This window comes from Amblyomma maculatum, chromosome 5 (genome assembly GCF_055883805.1).
Source record: "Amblyomma maculatum isolate TAMU_Amacu chromosome 5, ASM5588380v1, whole genome shotgun sequence".
In the NCBI taxonomy this organism is placed as follows: domain Eukaryota; kingdom Metazoa; phylum Arthropoda; class Arachnida; order Ixodida; family Ixodidae; genus Amblyomma; species Amblyomma maculatum.
The window spans coordinates 9,544,199-9,571,235 of record NC_139348.1 but is presented as its reverse complement, the minus strand read 5'-3'; the positions used below and the strand labels follow the sequence as shown (position 1 = coordinate 9,571,235).

Sequence of the window (27,037 nt, the reverse complement as noted above, 5' to 3'; positions counted from 1 at the left end):
GATGCACCGTTCAATCTGACTACTGACTGCGACTCTGCCTTCCGCCACCTCAAATTCCTTCTGACATCAGGACCTATCCTACGTCACTTCTGTCCATCGAAGTTCGCACCGATGCTAGTGGCGCAGTGCTCATCCATCGTCATGGCAGAACGTGATAGCTTATGCTAGTCGTTCGTTGAGCAAGGCGCAGCGTAACTACACCGTTACTGAACAAGAGTGCCTCGCAGTGGTTTTTGCGGTGCAACGATTCCGTTCCTACCTATATGGCAATGTTTATACCATCGTCACTGACCACCATTCGCTCTGTTGGCTCTTAAGTCTGCGTGACACTTACGGCCGGCTCGCTCGATGGGCATTGCGGTTACAGGATCCAAAAAAAGCAGCGCGAACAAACGGGGACGACAGGAAGAAACCACAGGAACAAGCGCTGACTCTCAACTAAAGTTTAATCGCAGAAACCACATTTATATAAGGTACAGAAACAATAAAACACCAAAACCAGACAGCACGAGTTACTATGTGATGTCCAGATATGCATCTTCGCAGTCACGTAGGAGCAGGGGAGGTTTGCCGACTAATCTTTCTTTCTTAGCCATATTATACTCCTCAATGATTTCCCTGGTCAACTGCACGGGGTGTTTGTACAAAATATCAGTAAAATGCAAAGACGGAAAACAGGATTGACAATCACGGCAATGATCAACTAGATTAGTGGAATGATTAGATTAAAATGAGTTCAGATGTTCTCTGAGACGTGTGTTAATACATCGTCCCGTTTTAGGGAATTTTATAAACTACCCCTTTGGAGCACGGCACAAATCTTTTATTGTGTTTAACAGCAGAAGACGCTACAGATTTATTAGGATTGCGGGACTTATTTTCTACCACTGAAAGTATTTTATTTAGCTTATTAGGGGCCGAAAAAAATTCATACCTACGGGCAACATTTTTAAGACCATGAGAAAGGCGATGTACATTCTGTGTTGAGCCGCACCTACGCAGGCAAGATAAGGTGACCCTGCCGCGATCGATTTCTCGCCTGGCACCTGATGAGTCACGTTCCAGGAGCGTAGAAGAGTGTACAGCGGTGTTAGCCAGGACTTCTACGGGGGTCAAGCATGGGAAGGGATTCGGGTCACTGATCAACTTCCTTGTCTCGAATAACTTGCGACTGGTAACTGCGGATAAAGAGGGTTGTTATGTAGTTTTACCTGAATCGTTGTTTTTGTATAAAGCATTAGTAGCCATCGAGAAGAAATTTCAGCCGATCTCGGCTAAGTTACAGAAGGTAAAAAGCAGGGCTGTGCAACTGCTTGAACAATTGAATCTGAAGCGACTTAAAGGCAGTGTAATCAAGGCAAAAAGTAATTGTTTTGCAAGGGTACGTTGAAGCTCAGGTCGGTGTTCCGGTCGACCGTTTAACTAGCGCATCAGTCTCTTGCGTCATTTTCTTTTTTCTGGCGTCTTCTTTTTAGCACCCGCCTTTCGACATACGCTCGTCGTCTTTGTCACCGACGACAGTCACCAAGCGTTGGTGTGACACTACAATTATTCCCGGGAGGAAAAGAAGGCATCCTGCCGACTCATGGTGTGGACGCAACAGGCGGGTCGTAACAGGGCTTGAGGCGGTCAACGTGCTCTGGTTCACGCCCGCGGCGACGCATATCCGGTGTCGGTACAAGCGGTTCTATAACGTAGTTCACCGGAGAGGTCTGACAAATAACCCGATATGGGCCATGGTATCTGGAAGCAAGTTTGGTAGAGAGGCCGGAGGGGGTGGCAGGAACCAAAAGCCACACCAGGGAGTCTGTGCTGTATGAAGGAGCTGGACAAGACTGTGCGCGAAGGAACTGCTGGTGACCTTGGTTCTGGGTTGTAAATGATCGGGCCAACTGGCGACATTCTTCTCCATATGCTGTTGCTTGAGAGACGGTGGTCGCTTCGGAGGTGTCAGGGCGATAAGGAAGTATCGTGCCCATAGTTGAGGGGGGTTCACGGCCGTATAGAAGGTAAAAGGGGGAGAAGCCGGTCGTGCTTTGTATGGCAGTATTATAAGCGTACGTTACGAATGGGAGAAGCCGGTCCCAGTTTGAGTGGTCGGACGCGACATACATGGCCAGCATGTCACTTAAGGTGTGGTTAAAACTTTCGGTCATACCATTTGTCTGCGGATGGTAGGCCGAGGTAGAACGGTGGACAATGCGGCACTGCTGAAGAAGGGCTTCAATGGTCTCGGAAAGAAAAACACGGCCACGGTCACTGAGCAAATCTTTAGGTGAACCGTGGCACAGAACGAGATGGTGCAGGACGAAAGACGCAACGTCTGGCGCCGACTCAGAAGGTAAAGAAGATGTTTCTGCGTAGCGGGTAAGGTGGTCAACAGCCACGATGACCCAATGGTTACCAGCTGGAGTGACTGGTAGTGGACCGTAAAGATCAATACCAACACGATCTAATGGTCGGCTGGGGCAGGGCAAGGGCAGCATCGGAACGGTGGAGTGGTGTGGAGGGTGTTTGCGGCGTTGGCATTCCTGGCATGCGCGGACGTAATGACGCACGAAGCGGTACATACCCTGCCAGTAATAGCGGAGGCTAAGACGAGTGTAAGTTTTCAACACTCCGGCGTGGGCACACTGAGGATCGGCGTGAAAAGCGGCGCATATTTCCGAACGGAGGTGCCGAGGAATGACAAGGAGCCACTTGCGTCCGTCGGAAAGGTAGTTTCAGCGGCAAAGCCTGCCGTCGCGGATGGAAAAATGACGAGCTTGGCGGCGAAGCGTTCGTGAAACTGGGCGCAGAGAAGGTGTAGATGGAAGCGTGAGAAGAGAAGTAATCCAAGGGTCTTGCCTTTGTTCATTGGGCATGTCGGCAATTTCTAGCGAAGATGAGTCACAAATGGTTATAGCTATCGAGTAAGAGCCGCATTGAAGAGGTGACCTAGACAGGGCATCGGCATCAGAATGCTTACGGCCAGACCAGTAGGTGACCTGAATGTCGTACTCTTGTAAGCGGAGGGCCAAACGAGCAAGACGGCCGGATGGGTCTCTAAGGGTGGACAACCAGCAGAGTGCGTGATGGTCCATAACAACAGAAAAGGGACGACCGTAGAGATATGTGCGGAACTTCCCAATGGCCCAAATGATGGCCAAGCACTCCTTTTCGGTTACAGAATAATTTTTTTCGGCATTTGTTAAGGTGCGGCTGGCATAAGCAACAACTTACTCTGGGTTGCAGGGCTTTCGTTGTGCAAGGACAGCGCCCCGCTGGCATCAGTGCGAACTTTGGTAGGCGCCGCAGGGTCAAAATGGCGGAGAATCGGAGGCGACACTAGAAGGCGCCGAAGCGTCGAATAGGCCTCATCCCAGTCGGATGTCCAAGACGAAAGAATGGCGTCAGAGATCAGTCAGCGGCGAGGTGATCGACGCGAAATTGCGGAAGAAACGACGAAAATACGAGCACAGCCCGATAAAACTACGCAGCTTCTTTAGAGAAGTTGTGCGTGGACACTCAGCTACTGCACGGAGTTTCGCAGGATCTAGACGAACACCGTCTGTCGAAACAACGTGTCCCAATATAGGAAGCTGGCAAGCCCCGAAGCAGTACTTTTTCAAATTTAGTTGCAGGCCGGCATCAGTCAAACACTTTAGCTCACGCTCGAGACGGTCCAAATGTGACGTAAAATCTTTTGAAAGCACGACAACATCATCCAGGTAACAAAGACAGTCATGACACGTGAGTCCGCACAGAATTGTGTCCATCATACGCTCGAAGATGGCCGGCGCGTTGCACAATCCAAACAGCATGACGTCAAATTCATAGAGACCATCCGGTGTCACAAAAGCGGTTTTTGGTCGATCGTCAGCTGCCATGGGTACCTGCCAGTAGCCCGAGCGATGATCCAGAGATGAAAAGAATTCGGCACCTTGAAGGCAATCGACAGCGTCATCAATACGTGGAAGGGGTATACGTCTTTTCGCGTTATCTTGTTCAAACGCCTGTAATCAACAGAACCGTATAGAGCCATCCTTTTTCCTCACGAGAACAACTGGAGAAACCCAAGGGCTGTGCGAAGGCTGGATGACGCCACGCTGAAGCATGTCACTAACGTGCTCGGTGATAACTTGACGTTCTGCAGCCTATACCCGATAAGGGCGCTGGCGTTCCGCGGCGTGCGTACCGGTGTCGATGCAGTGAGTCACTACGGATGCGCGCCCCAAAGACGTCCGAGGAGGGTCGAATGAGGAACGGAAGCGCCGCAGCAAGCTGACAAGCTGGTCGCGTTGATCTGTTGAAAGGCTGGCATCCAGACAGCCAGAAAAAGCTGCAGTGGGGTCGTCGTTTTGTACAGAAGCAGGCAAGTCAGTTGTATCAAGCTGAAGTGGGGTTGGGTCTTCTGAGACGGCAGATGTCATAGCGTCATCAAAGGACTCGACATGACCAAGACGTTCTCCACGAAGAAGTGTTGACGGACAAGGCGACGGGTTAGAGACGTATATGGCGCGGTAGCCACCACAGAAAGTCAGAGGGGCGAAAGGCAGAACTAAACAATGGCGACGATTAGCGGCATGACTCGAAGTGAAAAGAACTGCCGAACCAGAAAAGCAGGCGCAGGAAACCGGCACGAGGACGGTAGAGCAGGCGGGGATGTCAGTATCTTCAGCCACGGTTATCTTATCGACCTGGAGCGGTGTGTCAGACGAGGCGGCCGATGAAAGCGGAGACAATTCGATGCTGGCTCGGGCACAATCAATAATTGGATGATGACTGGTAAGAAAATCGCAACCCAGAATCAGTTCGTGAGAGCAGTGAGACAGCACAAGAAATTCAGCGACGTACCAAACACCCTGAATGACAATTCGAGCTGTGCACGCCGCAAGCGGTTGAATGCGATGTGAGCTGGCAGTTCGGAGAAAAAATTTCGAAATAGGTGTCGTAACTTTACGAAGTCGGCGGCAAAGGTTACCACTTATAACAGACACAGCGGCGCCAGTGTCCACAATCGCGAGAACTGCGACGCCATCAAGAAACACTGCGATAACATTGAACGGGGAAGACGGAGGACTTGCACAAGTAGAAGAAAACGCAGTTCTTGCCGCCGGAACTGCGGCTGTTAGTTTTCCTCCGGGCCAGCAGGAGAGCGATGGCGCAGCGGCGAGAGGGAACGACGGCGGGGAGACGGCGAGCGGCGGGAGGAGCGGTCAGGATAAAATGCGTCTGTAGAAGTGCCAGCAGGGACAGGGGGAGGGGGAGGTTCATAGTATGAACTGTAGTTGTAATTGTACAGGCGGGGGCCATTACGGTATGACTGCACGCGCTGGCGACAAAGCCGGGCGACGTGGCCAGGGACGCCACATGAATAAGAGATTGGGCGGTTGTCGGCGGTCCGCCATGGATTGTTGACCGGACGTCGAGGAGGCAGATAGGGGCGGGGCGGAGGTGGTGGCGGTGGTAACGGCGCAGCACACGCGACAGGGCAGGGTGGTAGTCTGGCCGCGACAGCGGCGTACGTTAACGGGGCTGTGACAGGCGTAATTTGAGAGCTTGGCGGTAAAACTTCTCCAACTTGCTCCTGGATGGCGCGTCGAAGTGCAGAATCTATCGTTGGGGTGGTTGCGGCAGAAGCAGGGTGGAGCGACAGTTGGCGAGCCACTTCCTCCCGTATAAAGGCCTTGATCTCGGGAAGGAGGGACGGTGGTTCAGAAGTGAGACCGCATGCTGTCGGAGGCACGAATAACCGATCGTTCACGAGAGAAAGCCGAGTAGAAGCTCGTTGCCTCTTGAAGTCGTCGTAACTCTGACAGAGCTGAACCACTTCGACGACGGTTTCAGAGTTTCTGGCCGTCAACATGTGAAATGCATCGTTCAGAATTCAGAATTTTAGTGATCTTGTCAGCTTCGGACAAAGAAGTATCAACACGCCTACATAGATCCACAATGTCCTCTATGTAGCTGGTGAACGTTTCATCGGGATTCTGAGCGCGGGCTTCGAGGCGTTGTTCGGCGCGCAGTTTGCGCACAGCGGGGCAGCCGAACACCTCGGAAAAGCTCGTTTTGAAGGCCGACCAGTTGGGCAGGTCGGGTTCGTGGTTACGGAACCATAAATTTGCTACATCGGTCAGGTAAAAGAGGACGTTGGCTAACTTGGTTGTGTCGTCCCACTTGTTGTAGCCGCTTACGCGTTCGTAGGAGGATAGCCAATCATCTACATCTTGGTCGTCGGCGCCACTGAAAAAGCTGGGGTCACGCTGGCGAAGCCCACCAGAGCACAGAATGGTAGGGGCAGCGGTGGGATCAGTCGAGCGTGTAGTGGCGGTCTGACCTGTTACCTCAGGCATAGCGGATGGCGGTGCGAGTGTGCGGCTGCGAAGCTCCAGCGTGAGAGGAGGGAACAAAGAGCAGCCTCCACCAAATGGAAGGGTACAGTCGAGCGCGATTTGAAGGTTATCGCGCGAGTGTCAACTGGGAACATGAACAGCGCTATGGCCCAGAATTCTCTGCCGAGGCGAGGGAGGTATTAGGCCAGCTTCCGTCACTCTTTTTGTTGTTCCTTCAGCAGTCATCACTCCCTGCAGGGACGTCACTTTGTTTGTTTTTTTCTTTTGGCTCTGCGAACAGGCAGTGACCGTTGTGCGCGCGACGTATTCTTTGGTATTATCTGAAATTGGACTCTTTATCGCAACAAATAGAAAGCTTAGAACAGAGAGAAAGGGCGGTGAGTTTGTCGCGGGGGTGATGGTTGTTGTATGGAACAGCGAACGAGGGAGAGAAGAGTGCGAAATGATAATTTTTTTTTGTTCCAAACCCGGCCGCCAGGTGCCTAGAGTGCTAGGCTGGTCGACGCTCGCGAGATAACATTCAAATCGCGCTCGACTGTACGTTGAAGCTTAGGTCGGTGTTCCGGTCAACCGTTTAACTAGCGCGTCAGTCTCTTGCGTCTTCTTCTTTATTAGCACGCGCCTTTCGACATACGCTCGTCGTCTTTGTCACCGTCGACAGTCACCGAGCGTTGGTGTGACACTAGAGTTTAAAGATTTTCTTCTCTGCTAAGACACATAAAACAGGATTACCATTTAGGGCCATTGTGACGGAGAAGAGTACCTGGCAACATGAAATTTCTGGCTAATTACAGAAACATTTACGTGCTGTTAAATACGATAAAAGATTTGTGCCGTGCTCCAAAGGGGTTGTTTATAAAATTCCCTTGTCCTGTGGTTAGATATACATTGGGAAAACGGGACGATGTATTAACACACGTCTCAGAGAACATCTGAACTCATTTTAATCTAATCGCTCCACTAATCTAGTTGATCATTGCCGTGAGTGTCAATCCTGTTTTCCATCTTTGCATTTTACTGATATTTTGTACAAACACCCCGACCAGTTGACCAAGGAAATCATCGAGGAGTATAATATGGCTAAGAAAGAAAGGTTAGTCAGCAAACCTTCCCTGCTCCTGCGTGACTGCGAAGTTTCATATCTGGACATCGCATAGTAATTCGTGCTGTCTGGTTTTGGTGTTTTATTGTTTCTGTGCCTTATATAAATATGTTTTCTGCGATTAAACTTTAGGTAGTCAGCGCTTGTTCCTGTGGTTTCTTCCTGTCGTCCCGTTTGTTTGCGCTGTTTTTTTGGATGATGTATCACCAACTCGCCCGCTTAACTATCCGGTTACAGGAGTTTAACTTCACTGTGGCATACAAAAGCGGCCGTCAACATGCTGACGCTGACTGTCTGTCACGCTTGCCGCTTTCGTCAACTGGTAGTGCTGATGACAACTTTGATGACTACCTGGCGCCTATCTCGGCAACGTTTCCTGACCTTCAACTGTTCCAGACAGAACAACACAACGATCAGACTTTGGCACCGCTCTTCTCTGCCGCTCAAGGTTCAAGAGATGCGCCTTTCTGCGTTCGGGCCGACCTGCTTTACAAGAAATATTTCAACCCCGGAGGTGCACGCTTTCTTCTCGCCGTGCCGGAAAACCTCCGTATTCCCGTTCTTGAAATGATGCACGACGATACCACGTCGGGCCACTTGGGTGTCGCCCGGACCCTTCTTCGCACACAGGAACGCTTTTACTGGCCGAAAATGCGTCAAGCCATTCAGAGCTATGTAGCTAGTTGTGTCAAGTGCAAGCAGTACAAGCTCCCTACTTCCCGTCCACCGGGAACGCTGCACCCTATTGCGCCTCCGACCGCACCCTTTGAGCAGGTGGGCATCGACCTCTTGGGTCCTTTTCCGCGATCTTCGAACGGTAACCCATGGACAGTGGTATGTGGTGACCACCTCACTCGATATTCAGGAACAGCCGCAATACCCTCAGCCACTGCTTACAAAGTATCCCTTTTCTTCTGCGATTTCTCGTCGTGCGCCATGGCCCTCCTCGAGTTCTGATCAGTAACCGCGGGCGCCAATTTACAGCTGAAGTTATCGAAGAACTCCTTCGTCTATGCGCCTGCGATTGCCGCCATTCAACACCGTATCACCCGCAATCGAATGGACTCGTTGAGGAGACCAACCGCACTCTGACCACTATGTTGGCGATGTACGTGGACTCTGGATCACAAGAACTAGGACGACATCCTCCCTTTTATTACATACGCGTAAAACACTGCACAGCATGAGACGACTGGCCACAATCTGTTTTACCTCCTGTATGCTCGAGTTCCTCGCAGTTGTCTTGATACCATCCTTCCTTTCTCCCTCCACAACGAGCCTTCTATCGCCACTACTTCATGTCGAGCCGAAGAAGCTCGCCGCGTTGCCCGCCTCCGCATCCTGGACTCACAGGAACGTTCTAAGGAGCGTTATGACAGCCGGCGCCCACATGTCTCTTACGTGCCCGGTGATTTAGTGTTGCTGTGGACGCCGCTGCGCAAGCGTGGTTTAGCCCAGAAGCTGCTGTTTCGCTATAGCGGCCCTTTTGTCGTTTTGGAGCGCCTGAGTGACATGAACTATGTAATTTCACGCCGCACCGAAAATGGCCAATGCTCACGCCGACGAACTCAGGTGGTGCATGTGGCTCGGCTAAAAAGGTTCCATCCCCGGCACCCTCCTTAAACTGCTTGCCATGGGACTTCGTCTGGAAGGGGGGAAGTGTCACGTGCTTCGGGGCGTCAGAAAGGAAGAAGAAGAAAACAGAAGCCATAGTGGTGTTCGCTGGTGTTTCTTGGGTGACTCGCAGCGCTTTAGACGACAAATAAACACCCCCGTTACGTACTGAGTACGTAACAATATTACAAATGTGAGATGTTGTTTTATTATGCAAGGAACGAAAACTGTATTCATTTCTGAGCGTGAACATTATATTCTAGTCTTTTGCAGTAATCCTATTTTTTGTGCTTTCGTATTGCTACGGGGGTAGTTCAGCTTGAGGTTTCAGAGAGCGGAGACGGGAGACAAGGCTTTCACAGAACAGGCACCAGCCGACACTGCTCGAACGTCGTCGTCTTCGCCCAAACTACTCAGATTCTTTTTTCTTATGCGCATCAGCGCATGCATCGCCTAACGTAACAATACTTTACCGCACAGTTCGCAGGGGCCCGTTGCATCGTTCATCATCATCATCAAGTTGATGCCGCTGGCAATAGGCAGCTGCACGCATTTTCTTCCAAGTAGCGCGACCTTTTGCATTGACCCTGGTGTGGTGTCTGATGCCGCGAAGTCGGAGAAGGAACAACGCTAGAAGAAATGGGCACCATATCGATAAGAGATGTAAGCCACGGGTCTTTGCGCTGCTCTGCAGGCATATCAGCGATGGTAAGAGATGAGAGGATGGGATCAGCCGCCGAGCAGCAAGCAGTGCCGCTAGATAGGGGAGAACGGAACTAAACAAAGCGTCGGCATCCATGTGTTTGCTGCCAGTGCGATAGATAATGTCAAATTCCTGAAGGCGGAGAGCCCATCGTGCGAAGCGGCCGGACGAGTCTTTATGAGAGGAAGTTCAAGTACAGGATAAAACGCGGTTGACGACTGGGCGAGTTGGTAAGCATTCATTATAAACCAGCCAAAAGACAAGGCACAGAATAGAAGCTCCTGCCGGGGTGGCGCAGTGGTTATAGCACTCGACTGCTGTTCTCGAGGGTGTGGGATCCAATGCCGGCCTCCGCGGCGGCTTTTCGATGGAGGCGAAAAGCAAGGCGCCCGTGTGCTGTGCGATGTCAGCGCACTTACGTTAACCATACCCTAAAGGGGTCTAAATTTCTGGAGTCATTCACTACGGCTTCTCTCATGCCTGAGTCGCTTTGGGATGTTAAACCCCACAAACCAAACCAGAATAGAAGCGAGGAAGATGAGGCTATACTAGTTAAGCGCCCTTTCAATAGCAGGAATAAATTAGACAATGACACTGTTTCACAGCCATCTGTAAACTTATTTTGTTCACGCCTTAATCTGTCCGGTTTTGTGTAATCATTACAACCATCTGTTTTGCCATGACTTACTTTGTTTGTTGTTTCCGCCTCTTATTGAACTTTGTATTCTTGTTGTTGTTGCCTATGTTATTGTCTATAAGGATGTATCCCACCCTGCTAAAATCCCGCATGGGATTGCAGTATTCATAAATAAATAAAATAAATAAATAAATAATCATAGTAATATGCAAGAAAGTTGAGCAGAAACTTGACTAAAATGCAAATACTAGGCATACAAATGGTGGTGGGCCTAGCCTAAAAGAGCACGTTACTTTTACAATGTGCACACCAAGTTGTCTTCAAGTTGGCATGCACCAAAGGCTTGAGGAGGCTTATATCGGTTGTCTAGGATTACTTTAGCCATTAGTAAAAAAAAAAAATTGACACTTTGGCGATTAAAGTGGTGAAAGGCGAAAGCTTGAGTGCCGCATTCCGCTACGCATTTGTTGCGAATGTGGCGGTGAATGATGCTTCGAGTAAAGAGGGTGACTACTATTTCAAATTACTCCCTTCCTTTATGGCATGATACATGTGTACGCGAAGAATCGTGACAGATACTGCGCCTTTTCTATCCTGTAAATCAATTTCAAACGCCGTTGATGCCTGCTGTACTAACACCTCCTAGACATCCGCTGTTTGGTGCGGCGTTCGAGGAAGCGGCAAATGAAAGGGCTCACGGATGCCTGGATCGGACGCCCGGTGGGACCAGCTTCGTATATAAATTGATTGGCTGGTTGCACAGCTTTTATTTCCATCAGAAATTGTCGTCCTCTTCTCCGCCCTCGGCACGCATGGCGGGGAAGATGGGGAATCGTGCGCCCGCTGATTAGAGGCTGGTGGGTAGCTCTTGGCTTGCTGCGGCCTTTTCCGCCAGATGGACGATGCGGTGCTGGATGACAGGGTCCGCACTTCGCAGCAGAGTATCCCAGGCTTCTCTATATGTTATATTTAGTCTTATGCCTGGGGATTGTGGGTACTCCCAAATTATGTGGTCGAGAGTCCCTCTCACCCCACAGTGTTTGCACAGATCATTGTCCCTAAGGTCTGGTAGCACGTGAAAGCGTCAAAGCGTTTCTGATTTCCCTACTAATTGTGATTTTTAATAACGGGGAGTTTTATATTCAGGTAGAGGGCACACCGGTGCCAAAAGTAGATCAGATTAGGATTCTAGGGATGGTCATCCATTCTCACGGCTATAACGGAGAGGTACTGAAGAAATTAGAAAGTTGCGCGATGCAAACCCTCGGGCTCTTGAGGAGGGTCGCGACTAAAGGAAGAGGCCTCAAGGAGAGAAATTTACTAAACCTAATGCAGGCATACGTAAGTAACAGAATCAGTTACGCCATGCCCTACCAGGACATCAAGACCGCAGAAAAAGGGGAAATTAGACTGCCTGATCCGAAGATGCGTTAAGACGGCGGTAGGCGAGGCGCCCATGGATACCTCGAGCCAACGGCTGTTCGAACAGGGGTGCATAACAAGTGGGCAGAATCGGCGGATGCAGTGCAAGTATCGCAATTTGAGAGACTAAGCACGACCGAGACGGGCAGGATGATCCTTGCAAAAGAAGGCCTCAACCCAGACAGAGGAGTTCGTATACATGAATCGCATTGTGACGTCATGACCTGTTATGACGGTACATCGCGCGCCCCTTGTCGAACAAACCAGACGAGGTGGTGAAGGGTGGCTGTACCTGGCCCTACGAGGCTGGGACTGGTATGTCAACGCCGCTTGTGGCGAGGGCTAGCCTGCCACCGATATCTGTTGTAGGCTGTCATTGCACCCGGCACCGCTTCGATGGTCGACGACGGCTGTGGCAGCGCGCGTCTTTCTCTCCCTCTTGTTTTTCTTCTCCATTTTCTCTTCTGTCCGCACGAGTCAGCAGAGGTGGCTCACCTACAGGGCCAGCAGCAGGCCCGTGCATTTTCTTTTCCTTCTTCCTACAGCCACAACAACAGCAACGAACACAACCAGCATTTAATTGAACGCATTAAAGTGCACCGGCGTTCTGTTATTCGTCTACAGGAAAGGAAAGACGCAGTATTTGTCACTCGCGGAATCTTGCTATCATTCTCACTGTAGATAAGGGGGAATTGGCTTATTACTTTCTAAATAATGTATATATCTCTGTTCTCTATGTAAACGCGTGTAATAAATACCATGACGATAAAAAATAGATGAGGGGAATTGTGAAGAGCACTTCCCGATCCGGGGCGTGGCGCAGTGGTATAACGCTGGGGATCCAAGGAATAGTGGTGCGATTCCCCGGTTGGAGGCAAGGTATATTAATGTATTTTTAAGCATCAGAGCCGCTGCAAAGGCGTAACACTTTTGCTGACAGCGATGAGTCATTAAAAGATTTCGCCTTAATAAAACATCGGAGGTCGGCCAAGCGAACCCTTTGCATACAGCTACCAGCCGTATCTGCGGCGCCCCTCAAGCTTGTATTGCAATTGAATAATTCATCATTACCACCATAATCATCATCATTCTGAATATACCCGCTGCAGGACGATGGCCTCTCCCACATTTCTCCACTTAACCCGGTTCTGTGCTAGCTGCATCCACTTGACCCCTGCGAACTTCTTAATCTCATCCGCCCACCTAACTTTCTGCCGCCCCCTGCTACGCTTTCCTTCCCTTGGAATCCAGTTTGTTACCCTCAGCGACCATCGGTTATCCTCTCTTCGCACTACATGTCCTGCCCATGTCCATTTCTTCTTCTTAATTTCCACTATAATGTCGGTAACTTGAGTTATTTCTCTGACCCACTCTGCACGCTTTCTATCTCTTAATGTTACACCTACCATTTTTCTTTCCATACCCTACTGAAAAACCAAACGTTCTACGGGGCAATAACCTCATAAAATCTCATTTAATCGCATAGATTCTTATACGGTGCATATCATTATCATAAAATATCGTACATAATGTATGATAATATACAAGAAACTATGAGAACTTGTGCAATTATATGCGACTTGTACGTGATTTCTTATCGGAATTGAGTGAAATTGTGCGAGAAAATGTGAGGTTATTGCCCCTTACAGTTTTTTCAGTAGGGTAGCCCTCTGAGCTGTCCTCAACTTAAGTAAAACTCTCTTGGTTAGCCTCCAAGTTTCAGCCCCATAGGTGAGTACAGGCAAGATGCAACTGTTGTATACTTTCCTCTTGAGCGATACCGGTAAGCTGCTAGTCATAATCTGCGAGTGCTTGCCAAATGCGCTCCATCCCAATCTTATTCTTCTTGTTATTTCCTTTTCATGGTCCGGATCTGCGGTTACTACCTGTCCTAAGTAGACATATTCGCCTACTACTTCCAGTATTTCGCTACCTAATGTAAACTGCTGTTCCTTCCCGAGGCTGTTGAACATTACCTTAGTCTTCTGCATATATTGATTTTCAAGCCTACCTTTCTACGTTTCCTGTCTAGGTCATCAATCGTTATTTGCAGTTCATCCCCCTAGTTGCTTAGCAAGGCAATATCATCAGCAAATCGCAGATTATTGAGGTATTCTCGATCTACCCTTATCCCTAACTGCTCCCATTCCAAGTCTCTGAATACTTCCTCTAAGCAAGCTGTGAATAGTACTGGGGAGATTGTGTCTCCTTGCCTAACACCTTTCTTTATGGGAATTTTGTTACTTTCTTTATGCAGAACTATGGTTGCTGGATTGATTGGTGCATAGCGCTAAAAAGACAAGGACACAGCGAGACACACAGCGAGACACACACCGTCCTGTGTGTCTCGCTGTGTCCTTGTCTTTTTAGCGCTATGCACCAATCGAACCATCACCAACTCGTCCACGCTTCCACTCTTGCATGGTTGCTATGCAGCCACTATATATATATATCTTGCAGCACTTTCACGTACGGCTCGTCTACCCCCTGATTTCGCAATGCCTGCATCACCACCAAGGTTTCAAAAGAGCCAAATGCTTTTTCGTTGTCAATGAATGCTATGCATAAGAGCTGGTTATATTCCGAGCATTTTTCTATCACCTGACTGATGGTATGGATATCATCGATAGCAGAGTACCGTTTCTGAAAACCTTCCTTTGCTTGATTGCAGTCTAAGTTTGTCCTGGTTCTATTAGCGATTACCTTAGTAAATACCTTATACGTAACAGACCGTAAGCTGATGGTCTGTAAATTTTAAGGTCCTTAGAGTCCCCTTTCTTGTGAATGAGGATAATGTTTGCGTTCTTCCATGGTTCCGGTACCGTCGATGACACCGGGCACTGCGTATACAGGGTGGCCAGTTTTCCTAGCAGGATATTACCCCCGTCGATCCGCAAATCTGTAGTTATCTCATCCTCTCCAGCTGATTTCCCCCTTTTCATAGTTTCTAATGCTTTCCTGACCTCGTCCTTCGTCACTGGTGGAAAGTCTGACTGTTTTTCCCTACCGCCAATAATATCGTTACGGTCATGACTACTTTGGCTACTATAGAGATCTGTATTGACCTTTACGGCTACTTTCGTTTCCATATTCGTGATGACGCTGCCCGCCTTGTCCCTTATCGAATACATCTGGTTTTTGCCTATGCCCAATTTCTTCTTTACCGCTTTAAGGCTTCCCCCGTTCTTTACAGCATGCTCAATTTTCTCCATGTTATATTACCTTATATCGGCCACCTTGCCCTTATTGATTAATTTTGATATCTCGACCAATTCGATCTGGTCTGTTGGATTGGAAGCTCTCATACTCTGGCGTTTCTTAATCAAACCTTTCGTCTCCTTAGACAGCTTACCGGCATTTTCTCTAACTATCCTGCCGCCTACGTCTACCGCACACTCAGTAATGATATCTCTGAAATTATTGTTCATTGCTTTAGGGTAATGTCGCCATCCTCGGTTAGAGCTGAATATCTATTCTGTAGCGAGATCCTGAACTCTTCCGCCCTCCCCCTCACCGCTAATTCGTTGAATAGCTTCTCTCTTGCTAATCTGTTGCGTTCCTTCTTCAGATTTAGGCTATTTCGGGACCTCACCATCCTGTGGTCACTACATCGCACTTTCCCGATTACCTCTACATCTTGCATAATGGCGGGGGTTGAACACATTATGAAGTCAATTTCATTTTTAGTCTCCCCTTTAGGACTTTTGCATGTCCATTTCCGGTTCTTCCGTTTGCTGAAGAAGGTATTTATGATTCTTAAGTTATTACGCTCTGCAAACTTTCCAGTAACTCCCCCTGCTATTCCTAGAACCAATGCTATAGTCACCTACGACCTGGTCTCCTGCCTGCTCCCTACCTTGTCATTGAAGTTGCCCATTAGTACAGTATACTGCGTCTTTACTTTTCGCATTGCCGATTCTACATCTTCGTAGAAGCTTTTAACTCCCTGGTCATCATAACTACATGTAGGTGCATAGGCCTGTACAAGCTTCAGTTTATACCGCTTATTAAGCTTAATTACGATGTCTACCACCCTCCCATTAATACTATAGAATTCATCTATATTTCCCGCTATATACGTATTGACAATGAAACCTGCTCCTAGTTGTCGCCTCTCTGGTAAACCTCGATAACACTGTACATGCCTATCCTTCAGTACAGTATTTGCCTCATTCGGCCTCCTAACCTCACTAAGCCCTATGGCATCCCATTTCATACCGTATTGCAATTGAATAATTAGTTATTTATATTGAAGGCATCACCTTCAGAATAAGGGTCCGCGAGCCATGGACAAGTGACATTTGGTTCCAGTCTCTTTTAAAAACACCGGTTTATTTTCGGATAAACGCAAGAACATTCAATAAAAAGTACAACAAACAAAAGAAACGCCACTGGGCTGTGATGTCAACTAGCACGACAGTACACTGCCAAGGATAAAACCGAACGAGGGTCATGGTTTAAAAATAAAACAGCGCAAAACACACAGACGAAAGAATAGAAACAGACACCACAAGCGCTTTGAAACAAAACACACTGCGGCGCGAACAGGGTGAGCGATGGCGCCAAAGCTGTGGCTAGAGTCGCTTGAAAATTTTCAGAGTACCGCAAAGGAGCCCGCGCCATTTCCCTTTCAGACCGCCGGGCCCGGCCGGTGTCTAAACGGCGAGTGACCGCATTCGTAGGCTTTCAAAGTGTTTTTAAACTCGCGAGTGACCGCATTCGTAGGCTTTCAAAGTGTTTTTAAACTCAGCAAAACGGGAAGGCACTGGTACGCTTATTCATAACAGTGCCAACACTGATTGTGCGGTTGCTAACTTTAATACGGCAGTCAGCAATCGATGGGAAAAATAAGTGCGTGGGTGGATCGGCGAAAACTGCAGGTCGCCTGCTATTCCTAATCCCCGGCCCTTTGAAGCGACTTGTTTTCTACGCGCAGTGATGGGGCGTTACAACATTATAAAATCATCGAGTGTGAAATGGCATGTTAGCAAAGGTCGCAGGAACGTGTGTGTATATTGTCAAGTCGTGGAGAATGCCGTCCGTCGGCGCCGCGGGGCCGGACAAGGTAAAATACGGAGTGAGTTGCGGATTGTTATCACGCTCTGAAACGATGAATCGCTTTATATAAGCAGCATAAACTGAAGCAGCAGGTTCGCCGAGACAGCCTAAACAAAATAACATACAATTTAGTGTCACCGTCACTGCGCCAAACGGGCTTGGTTGAAGCATATTGTTTTGCGTGAACTTAGCTTTTTTCTTTTTTTTTTTTGCGGCACCGTTTTTAAGCGAAGGAAAATAAAGCACTGGTCTCGCCCATTTTCAGCGTGAAGAAATAAAAAACTTTGGCTTACTGTATCATCGCTATCACCGCGCGGCCGTGAATATTGCACTTTTCATTGTTTCATGGCATCGTTTCATCGCCATACGCCTTGTGCCGCCAGTTTGCCAGAACCTCGCACATTTACTGCCAAAAAAAATTGAAATGACATCAACATCGTACATCGATGGTTGACACGCATTGTCCAGAAGTCGCCAGCTGCAAACACACAACAAATATGGTTGGTTTGTTAAGTTTATGGGGTTTAACATCCCGAAGTGGCTCAGACTATGAAACACCGTTGTGGAGAGCTTCGGAAATTTCCACCACCTGGGTTTCTTTAACGTGCCACTAGAAATAAATAATAAATATGTACATAAAGCTTTATGTACCCCCATGGACAAAAGTGGTATATTTCACGCGCTGCGAGAAAACTGCCCGCCAGACTGTTCCGACGGAGGAGTTATTTCTGAGATGTGCATATATAACATACCCTCCTTGGTATACTTTCCATCTAGTCCGAGCAAGTTTGTGTGGCACATTTTTTATACTGAAAAAAATGCAATCGTTGCGATTCGCGTGGAATATACCACTTTTGTCCACGGCTGTCGAAAAGGAAGAGGTGCGGCCGGTCATCGATCTGCACACGAACACGCGCCCACACGCATTCATACACGAGTGGAGTGTGTGATTTCGCATAACTTAATATAGGTGTATGTGCTGCCCGCTGGTTAAATATTTACCTTACTGTGAGGGTAGCTTTTGCTGAATTCCGCATGTAAAACTGCACGTTCCTGTGCTGGAAGGTAAACACATAAATTGCGTTGGAAGGTAAACACATGTTGCGATCAGGCGCACCATGTTCACGTTGAGTATTTCCTACGCTTCTTTCGCGGCTAAACGAAAATAATTTGAAACCAATCAACCAGCGTATCTCGCACAAGAGGGCGTTCCTTGATGGCACGGATTTTCGCCGGCCGGTTCTGTGAAGCCACAATGACCACCAATGCAAATCAGAATATGTTGCTGGGCGAGTTGGTTATTCATTGTCAGAGAAAGAACGCTAGCAGACGTGTGCGTCCTCCTCCTCCTTGTCCGTCGTCTGCTAGCGTTCTTTCTCTGACAATGCAGATCACTTTTTTCGTTCAGGCACAGAGAACACACCTTTCGTAACTCAGGCCTGGTGCCGTACCCAAAAGCACAACATAATATGTCACGTGTACACTGCGAGAAGCAATCGAAGAGAGAGTAACTGCAGCACACGACACGCATTCCGCGCGCGCGCTTGGAAGGGATATGGCGACACGAGGTCACGTGACGTGCATCAGCCAGTAGGCGAGCCGGCGGCGCGCGGAAAACGAATGCGGTACTCTGAAAATTTTCCAGTGATTCTAAGCTGTGGCACCGGCGACATTGCTCCTCGCGTGTCAACAACTCACGCGAATACGCCTAGGCCATTTCTGCAGGCATTCCTTTCATCTTACTGCCGCCGATCTTCTTTCCGACATCCATGCACGCCCCGCTGGCCCGTGCCGCTCGCTGGCCTCCCCGCCGGAGCACATTTCTTCCGCCGCCCTTATCTACCCTCGTCTTTTTGCTGCTAACAACCCGCCCGCAAGATGGGTGCTCGCTCATGGGCGCTCGCACGAACACAATATAAATAGAAACACGCGCGCGCCGGTTTAAAACACTTAAAGGGGCTGCGGAGCCCCACAATATATACTAAATATTGGCTTTAGCCAATACATGATTCTCAAAGTTGGAGAGCACCTTCAGAAGCCCACATTGCTTTTATTTGGGATAAAGTAAGCTTCACGCGGATCTTTTTTCGGATCCTCAAGGAACGCCCACGAAATATAAATATTATCACTTGACTATCGCATTTGCACGCCGCGATTATTGTGCTACCAATCGTGGTTTGAGTGATCGATACAAATTAGTTGCGGCCGTGACGCCTCACTTCCAGCGGAAAGCTGAATTGCTTGCAATGGTTGCAGCGAGCTCGACGCACTCACTGCCACTTGCACCGTCACGTGTGCCGACTGGGTGACACGAAGTAAGAAATCACCGCAGTCATCAGGCTGCCGCTGCAATGGCGTCTTGGAGGTTATTTCGTTCACTGAAACCCCGACTCGGAGCAGCACAAATGCGTCAGTCCCGTGATACTTTTCGTGTTGTATTTCGCGGGCTTTCTTTGGATATGGGAAAAAAGATACGCGTGAGGCTTTCTTTATCGCAAATAAATGGAATGAGGGTTTCTGAAGGTGCTCTCCAACTTTGCGAGTCACATTTGTTGGCTAAAATTATTTATTAATTTAGAAAAATAATCTGAATTAGTAATTAATTTACAGCAAGAAAATTGCCTATAGTGCGCAAGACGGCTTGCAGCTCTTGCAACTGGTTTCCCGGCCCAGCCTCAACTGTCATTTTTTAACCCTTGGCTAAAGCTGGCTTGTGCTCTCTGTATATTAGCATACTATAAATAAAAATTTCCTACCCAAAGACGTCTCCACCACGAAGTTTCATTGCTCGAATCACAGAACGCAATGCATGGCACTGCCTTGGCATGGCTTGCTTCCGAGGAGGCTGGAACGCGTAAAAAGTTCAGAATATCCACATTTACGTCCGCTTGAAATCGAGGAGGGTCCCCCTAAATTCAAATTGATCCTGCTGTGGAGCTGTAACAATGAAGATTAGCTGGAAGCGGAATCACTTTTCTCACGCAAGAACACTAGTTCAACAAGAGTTGTTGTCGGGCTAGTTGGCTTGAATCATGTAATGCCATTAAGGCTATGCGAAAAAAAAGAACAACACATAAAACAGAGGCCACGACAGGACGAGCGCGACAGGACAGGATTGCGCTCGTCCTGTCGTGGCCTCTGTGTTTAGTGTTGTCTTTTTTTGAGCATAGCCTTAATGGCATTACAAGAACGCTAGTCGACGAACATATAAACTCCCTATGCTAGGTAGCAATATTCCAGGCAAGCCTGTCGAGAAGAAAAGCTCAGTTTACACACGTCTAAAATATGCGCCGTTCTAACAAGTCGAACTGATCATCTTGATAAAAGCAGAGCAAAAACAAAACAAAAAAAAAACGTGATGAAGGAAGAGAGATGCGCACGCGTTGACTACCAGCTGCTTTTATTTATAGCAGAGCGAATAAATGCACAGACCGACCGATACGCAGAAGCAGAAACGAGGAAACAACAAAGAAAGGAAAAGCATTCACTCGAGGTGTTTAGATACGCCAACTCGTGACGTTTGCATGAGGGTCGCGATGGTAAGGGTTTCCCTCTTGCGCTGGTCTTGTTGAGGATAGCGCAATGCTGAACGCATGCTTGGCGCAATCGACAATGGCGAATCAGATTGGTTTTGGGAACCATCAAGAGGCGATCAGCAATGCATCGTCCAGTCCGTCTAAAATATGATGCACGACAAGAAAAAGGCACCTCGTTAACTACATGGGTACGGCAAGCAACAATAACGCTTTTCATACCTCTTGCCCCTTCGACGTCCTCAAAAGTTGATTCTTCTGCGCACACGCTGCAGCGTGTACTCCCACTCCTGCTGTACATAATCGACCACTGCAAAATTTTCCTTACTCCTGGGATCCCATTTTTTTGTAGCCAGTAAAATTCTGAGACTTCCTTAGTGCCTTTCCTCTCTTTGTTGATTTCTCGTTTCTGCTTCTGCGCATCTGTCGGCCTGTGTATTTATTTGCTCAGCAATAAGTAAAATTAGTTGCTAGTCAGCACTCGTGTATGTCTCTCTTCCTTCGTCCCATTTTTTTTTCGCGCTGCTTTTTCCAAGATGATCTGTAGCCATCTTGCCCAGCAACACAACTTGGTGCACTTCGAACTGACCAGCCTTGTATACCAAATGTGCGTACAGGTGCTGTTTCATTATAAAAATGAATAGGCGACGTTGTTAACATTCTATCACAAAGTTGAATAGCCTACCTCTCATATCTTCGCAGTGTTCGTCGGTGGCCATCTGTGGCGTTTCGCTTGCTATGCCCATTTCTTCCTTCGTTGGGAGTCGCAGGGTAAACAGATACTACTTGCCGTTTTAGTGTATAAAGGCCGATCATTCCTTGTTAAAAGCACGCATATTCCCAGACTCAACAAAGGACAAGCGCTTACGCTCCTCACTTCCACAAAGGCAGCCAACAGAAAGCACGCACGCACACACGTCCTTCAGGCCGACAGCCGACGGGAAATAACCAACATGGCGCCCAGATGCGGCGCGGTGTGGTTCAAAGTTTGTCCCCACACTGAAAAGGGGAGCTGGATCGAGTCATCCTACGCCGAACAAAAACGGGTTAATAGAGCACTGGTCGGTAAGAACTCATTGCTACACCTGCCCCCCCCCCCCCCCCCCCCCCCCCACCACCGATCACAAATGATAGCCGTCTATTCAATGCAGCTTTATAGTCGTGAAACTTCCATGTCGCTCTTTTATTTATTTATTCATGAAGGAAAACACAGACAGGAGGAATTGGAACAACCACTTTACCGTCATAGCAGAGAGGGGGAGGGGGGCTTGGGTTGTAGCGTTCTCCTTTCACAGCGTTTTAACTGACACAGTGTCGAAGCGAACGTGCTTGTCCTTTTTCTTTTCTTTTAGAAGCCATTGCGTTCTGTGAAACAGCACTGAGCAAAGGCTGAGGGGCCGAACCAGCGTTTCGAAAAGGATACTTGTCTCTATGATTCCGTCAGCGTTTTGAGTCGTGGGCTCTGGGAGGAGTGACGAAAAGTTGCCACTATCTTGCTTTCCGTCTGATACTGGCCTACTAAATGTATGGAGACGCGCCATCCGGCGAAAAGAAGGTGGGGGCCCCTGATTTGATTCCCCTAACGTGCGCATTTGTGAGAAATATTTCGGCTCCATTGCGATTGTCCGGCGCGATGAGTCCGTAGTGAATTAGAAAGTTGTGCTTTATGGAAAGCTGCCGCAACTGAGAAGCCATTATCAGCTCCAAAAACGTTCGAAGGGCTCTCACGATATTCAACGCTGACAAAGCCATGCCCTCGGTCATTTTCAATGTTACCCAATTTTTTTTTTTTTTTGCAGCCAACATTTTCTCACTTGGGCAAAACTCATGCCCTCGATTGTGCCAGTCAAATACCCACCCAGCAGATGGAAAGCATGGACAGGTTATATTTTGTGCTTAGCCTTTCTACTTTCTGTTGGCGCAGAGCGTTGGGCTGTTTGTCCACGCTCAAAGGTCACGCAGCTTCATCCCTTTGCGACTCACTCGAGATGCGACCAGATATCAGACTTATCTTGATCGATCAAAGCCTCACTACTTTCAAACTGTTCCAGGTTGTTGTGGCTGCCTTTGGTATTCTGCCTGAATAGTGCCAGGTCAATATTCATTGAGCACGGCCGAGAGGAGCAGGCATTCCTTTCCTCGACGACTGCAATGCACTTTGTTTCCACCGAGTTTCTGTGTGGTTAGCTCGATGAAGCGTATATCTTCGAAACCATTCGCTGCTTCTTTCACTTGTGAACGTCTGTCACTACCACGCCGGAGTATATATGAATATAATTTTCGTTTTATAGCTTTTTTTTAGTTTCGGCAAATCCATTGTCGATGACAGCGGATGTTAAGTTGGAGAAAATAACTTGCATAGCTGCGGTAAAGACCATTCACGTCGAAATGCTGTCGGAGAAGTTAGCGACACCATGTTATAACTTTACAAACAGTGGAACCATGCTGCAAGATGCCAAAGCTACGTCCGCTAAAATGCACAATAATAATCAGTGAAAGTGCTATCTGCTGTGCAATGTTATCGCGAGCCAGATATAACGCACTGTGCTTCGCAGAAGCCAGCCAGTGTATGGCGGGCTAAGCACAAACCAATGCAACAATTTTTGAGCGTTCATCGGCTACATGCGGTCTCAGACAATTAGACATTTATTTATTAAACCTTACGGTAAAGTCCCATGCCGTCTAGTGTTGCTGCCCGATGAAGCGAGGTCAGATCGGCTGGACGAGAAACATAAGCTCAGTAGGAATTCAGTCTGCGATCACGCCCTTTACCTTTCCGCTCACTTGTCCACGGTTATTTCTGTGTTCTAAGTTAACTACCAAAACACACATTTCACAATGTTTGCGCGTGCCAATATAAGCACGAGAAATTTCCCCGCAGTAGCCAGGCGACCATAGCCAGCTGTGGCTCTGCCGGCAGTGCCTCCTTCATAGAAGACTGAAGCGGAGTACGGTAAACAGGGTATACGCTGCAGGTCTGTTATCGCTCGAAGTAATAAAAGATGTCAACAACAGCACTGGTGAGAAAGAAAGCATTTGATGTGCAACTGCACCGCAAGCCGTCGTCTGTTCGCGGATAGGTGGTGGCCCCCCTCGTGGCCGCTTTTGTCCCCGAGAAAAACTTCAACGGAGTTTCATGGCTCTGTTGAGTACTGAAGGACTGTGACAATAGACATCCCCACCTCCCGCACGCAACGCAGCCAACGCTGAAGAGTGGTCACCAAAGAGCCAACACTGCGGACGCATGAACGTCGTGACTTCGTTACCGATTCTTGAAGACTAAATGAATCTGAAATGGATAATGATAGACGGTTAATACTTTATGGTTTATGAGGTTTAATGTCCCAGAGCGACGAAGGTTATGAGAGACGCTGTAGTGATGGGCTCCGGAACTTTCTACCACCTGAGGTTCTTTAACTTGCACTGACATCGCACAGCACGCTGGTGCCTTGCTTTTCGCCAGCATCGAAAAGCGGCCGCCGAGGCCGGGATTCGATCCGGCATCCTTGAGTACAGTAGTCGAGCGACCTAACCACAGCGCCCCCCCCCCCTCCCACCCCCCGCCCTGCGGGCGAAATGGATAATGGAGCTTTACAGAGTAGAACCCCAGCAAATTCGTTAGGCAGGGTACCTCTGAAGCAGTAAACAGAGTATACGCATGATAGGTTGGCCCGACGAGTGTTGCGTGATTACAATTTCCGAGATGAAATGCGTGCATTTACGCCGGTAAGAGTTACGGTTTGTCCATCTCGAGAAACCAGGACCAACTTAAGAGTAGATCTAAAGCTGCCCAACACTAATGCTTCGGTGGCGTCGGGACTATTGGTACGCCACTAACACTCTATAGAATAAGAGATACACACAGTCCTCGGCCCGACGGTGGTAGCACAAATCGTGCCACCAGGGGGGGGGGGGGGGGGGGGAGTGAATAAAAGTCTAAAAAATGTGACGCTAAATATTGCAGAAAATGACGCTCCGATTGAATGGTGAACCATCTGCTTATTCGCAGGACGCCATGGCATACAACAAGATGAATGTGCTGCACTGGCACGTGACGGACGACCAGTCTTTCCCATACGTCAGCACTACTTTCCCGACTCTGAGCGAGAAGGTACGTCTTTGTGCGGTTCATTCGCCTTGAGCCGCCGTGGAGCAGTCGCTGTGTGTCTCTGCATTTGGTGCACTCACTGAACGCCGTCAGGGCGTATTCTATGGCGATGGCCTCAAGGCTGTTCAGTGAAAAATGACGCCATGTGTGAGAAATCGGGATTGGTCGAAAAGGTGCAGCGGAAATATTACATAAATTGTGACTACAATGCCGCGGCATAATTTGTTGTAAAGTCATTTGAAATCAGCCTAATTGATTGCGCGGAAAAAAATCGCAACTTTCCGGGCTCATCATCATCATCAGCCGACTATACCCATTGCAGGGTGAAGGCCTCTCCCATATTTCTCCAATTAACCGGTTTCTGTGCTAGCTGCATCCACTTGACAACTGCGAACTTCTTCACCTCATCCGCCCACCTAACTTTCTGCCGCCCCCTGCTACGCTTCGTTCCCTTGGAATCCAGTTTGTTACACTAAGCGACCATCGGTTATCCTCTCTTCGCACTACATGTCCTGCCCGGGCTTATTAGTTCATAATTCGTTTGTGTGAGCCTCGCTCTTTGTCCTGGCATCGTAGCTAAATTTTCTTGCGCCAAAGATTTTCAAGGATTTACTCGACAGGGCTCTCATTTAGTCGTTTCAGGATGAACTTCCTATAATGTTATAAGGTGCAGAAAAAGTGGATGCACACCTGAATAATTAAAACTGGTATTTGTACCGGCCTTTGATATTCATGTCAAACGTTCCTTACGAAAGTAAAATAAGCAGCACACTGTCAATCTCAACTGTCGGGTAACATAGAGATCTGTACTGTGAAGCGTTCTTGCAGAGCATTCGGCGATTCGCCATGTATACCGTGTGGCTCTTATGGCGAATTCGAGTGGGAGAGCAAGTGCACTCGAGAGCACTTCGAAAGTGCTCTCAGACAAGCGGGCGCCGTCCAGTGGGAGAGCAGGAGTAGAATCACTGGCTTCCAATGGTAGAGGAGGAGGGCATTTCCTCCGTTGCGAGCAGCCGAGTGCATTCCCGGCTGCTCTCGTCTCAAGCGAGTGTAAAGGAAGTCACATGGCATAAAGCGTCTTATCCGCGCCATTTTTTTTCCCTTGAGTCGGCGACGCTCAAAATGACGGCTGCAAAGCGTCGGTGATCGGCGTGCTCATCGGAATGAAGCGAACCCGCGTTAGGAGCGGAAAGCATTGCTCAGGTGCTGTATGCATGTTTGAGAGTCGCTGCTGGCATTAAAAGGGCCAAAGGGGGCAAATCTCCGCGGTGTCAGAACAAAGGCATACAAAACAAGCTGTTCTTCACGGAGTGTTGGCCTCTCTTCGGGCTGCAACTGCCGCCACTGTAGGCTGACGGATAATGCTGGGGAGAGAAGTGCGGTCACGTGATCGTGGCGCGCTGCTCTCGAAACGCAGAGAGGACAGTTACACCCATGGGAGGACAGTTACACCCTCGCTCGGCGTGCTCCTGTACAGCTCTGCAATGCTCTGCGCCTCTGCTCTCGTCTCCCCTACCGAATGCGCCATGAGTAGAAGCACCTGGGCAGAACTTTTCTTTGCGCAAGTGACGCTTTATAGGCAGTCATCACGGCTTCAGGCAGCAAGCATCGCTAGACTCAGTGAGGGGAGCTTTACGAGACTCTGAGGTAAGTAGTAGGGTATAGGATTGTTTGACAATTCACTTCCGCCAAACATAGCCGCCGCAGTCGAGATTAACTGGTCAACTCACATAGGGCTAGAACGCTGTTTGGAACTAATAATGATTCAGTAGGATGTGTTCTCGGGCTAGCAGGTGGAATATTTCAGACATGATGGTTGTGCGAAAAAGGCACTCACAAGACAGGGTACGAGACGAGCGCTAACTGACAAATGACCTTACTGTATAAACGCTGCACATGTCTGAGCTCAAAAAGACTCACTGAGATCATACAGAGGTCACGCAAGTGACAATCAGTAGATACCGAGCCTCGAAACCTACATCATGTTATTGAGATCGGTTAGCAAGCCTTCTTCCGCGAGAATGCAACACTAAATTGGAGCCGTGGTTCGTTTCTTCAGGCAAAATGACCTACAACTGATGCAGGCTGACATGCAGCGAGGATTTATCATTATACACACCGGTGGCTACAACGAGAAGGCGGTCCAAGCACTAAGGATGAACTTCGGACAGGTCAGGAGCAGCGCTACAAAGATCGAGAGCAAGGCGGGACGGTTTGTGCAAAAGACTTGGGCCTTTCACAACTGGCAACAGCGATTACCAAGTGCAAATCTGACTCGCTAAGTGTATTGTTTACAGAAATGATGCATAAACCGGACATACCATCTTGAACAATTGTTGGCAGATCCAGGTCAGCCAGTTCCTTCTTAAACAGTTGAACAAACTGCATGTTAATTACCCTTTTGTCACAAAAAGTTCAAATGATGTCATACAGTATCTTGGGCACAACCAGTCACTTCGGTTCGCGTTTTCAGTGAATGTCGAAGACCTTTTAAACTCTATAGTGCACGCGGATATATCGCCACA

At 48.5% G+C, this 27,037-nt stretch overlaps 1 protein-coding gene across 6 annotated transcripts in view; it reads left to right on the top strand.

Annotated features, from left to right (window-relative positions):
• LOC146187733 (beta-hexosaminidase subunit alpha-like) overlaps positions 1-27,037 on the top strand; it is a 709,199-nt gene that overhangs the window by 276,449 nt on the left and 405,713 nt on the right. For all 6 annotated transcript variants that reach the window (XR_014707407.1, XR_014707408.1, XR_014707409.1 and 3 more), the window contains exon 6: positions 24,414-24,515. Coding sequence is in view for 3 of the 6 variants with exons in the window: in XM_084603514.1 (XP_084459640.1) it covers positions 24,414-24,515 (102 nt within the window). In the remaining 3 variants the exon portion in view is untranslated. The remainder of the gene's footprint in view (positions 1-24,413; positions 24,516-27,037) is intronic.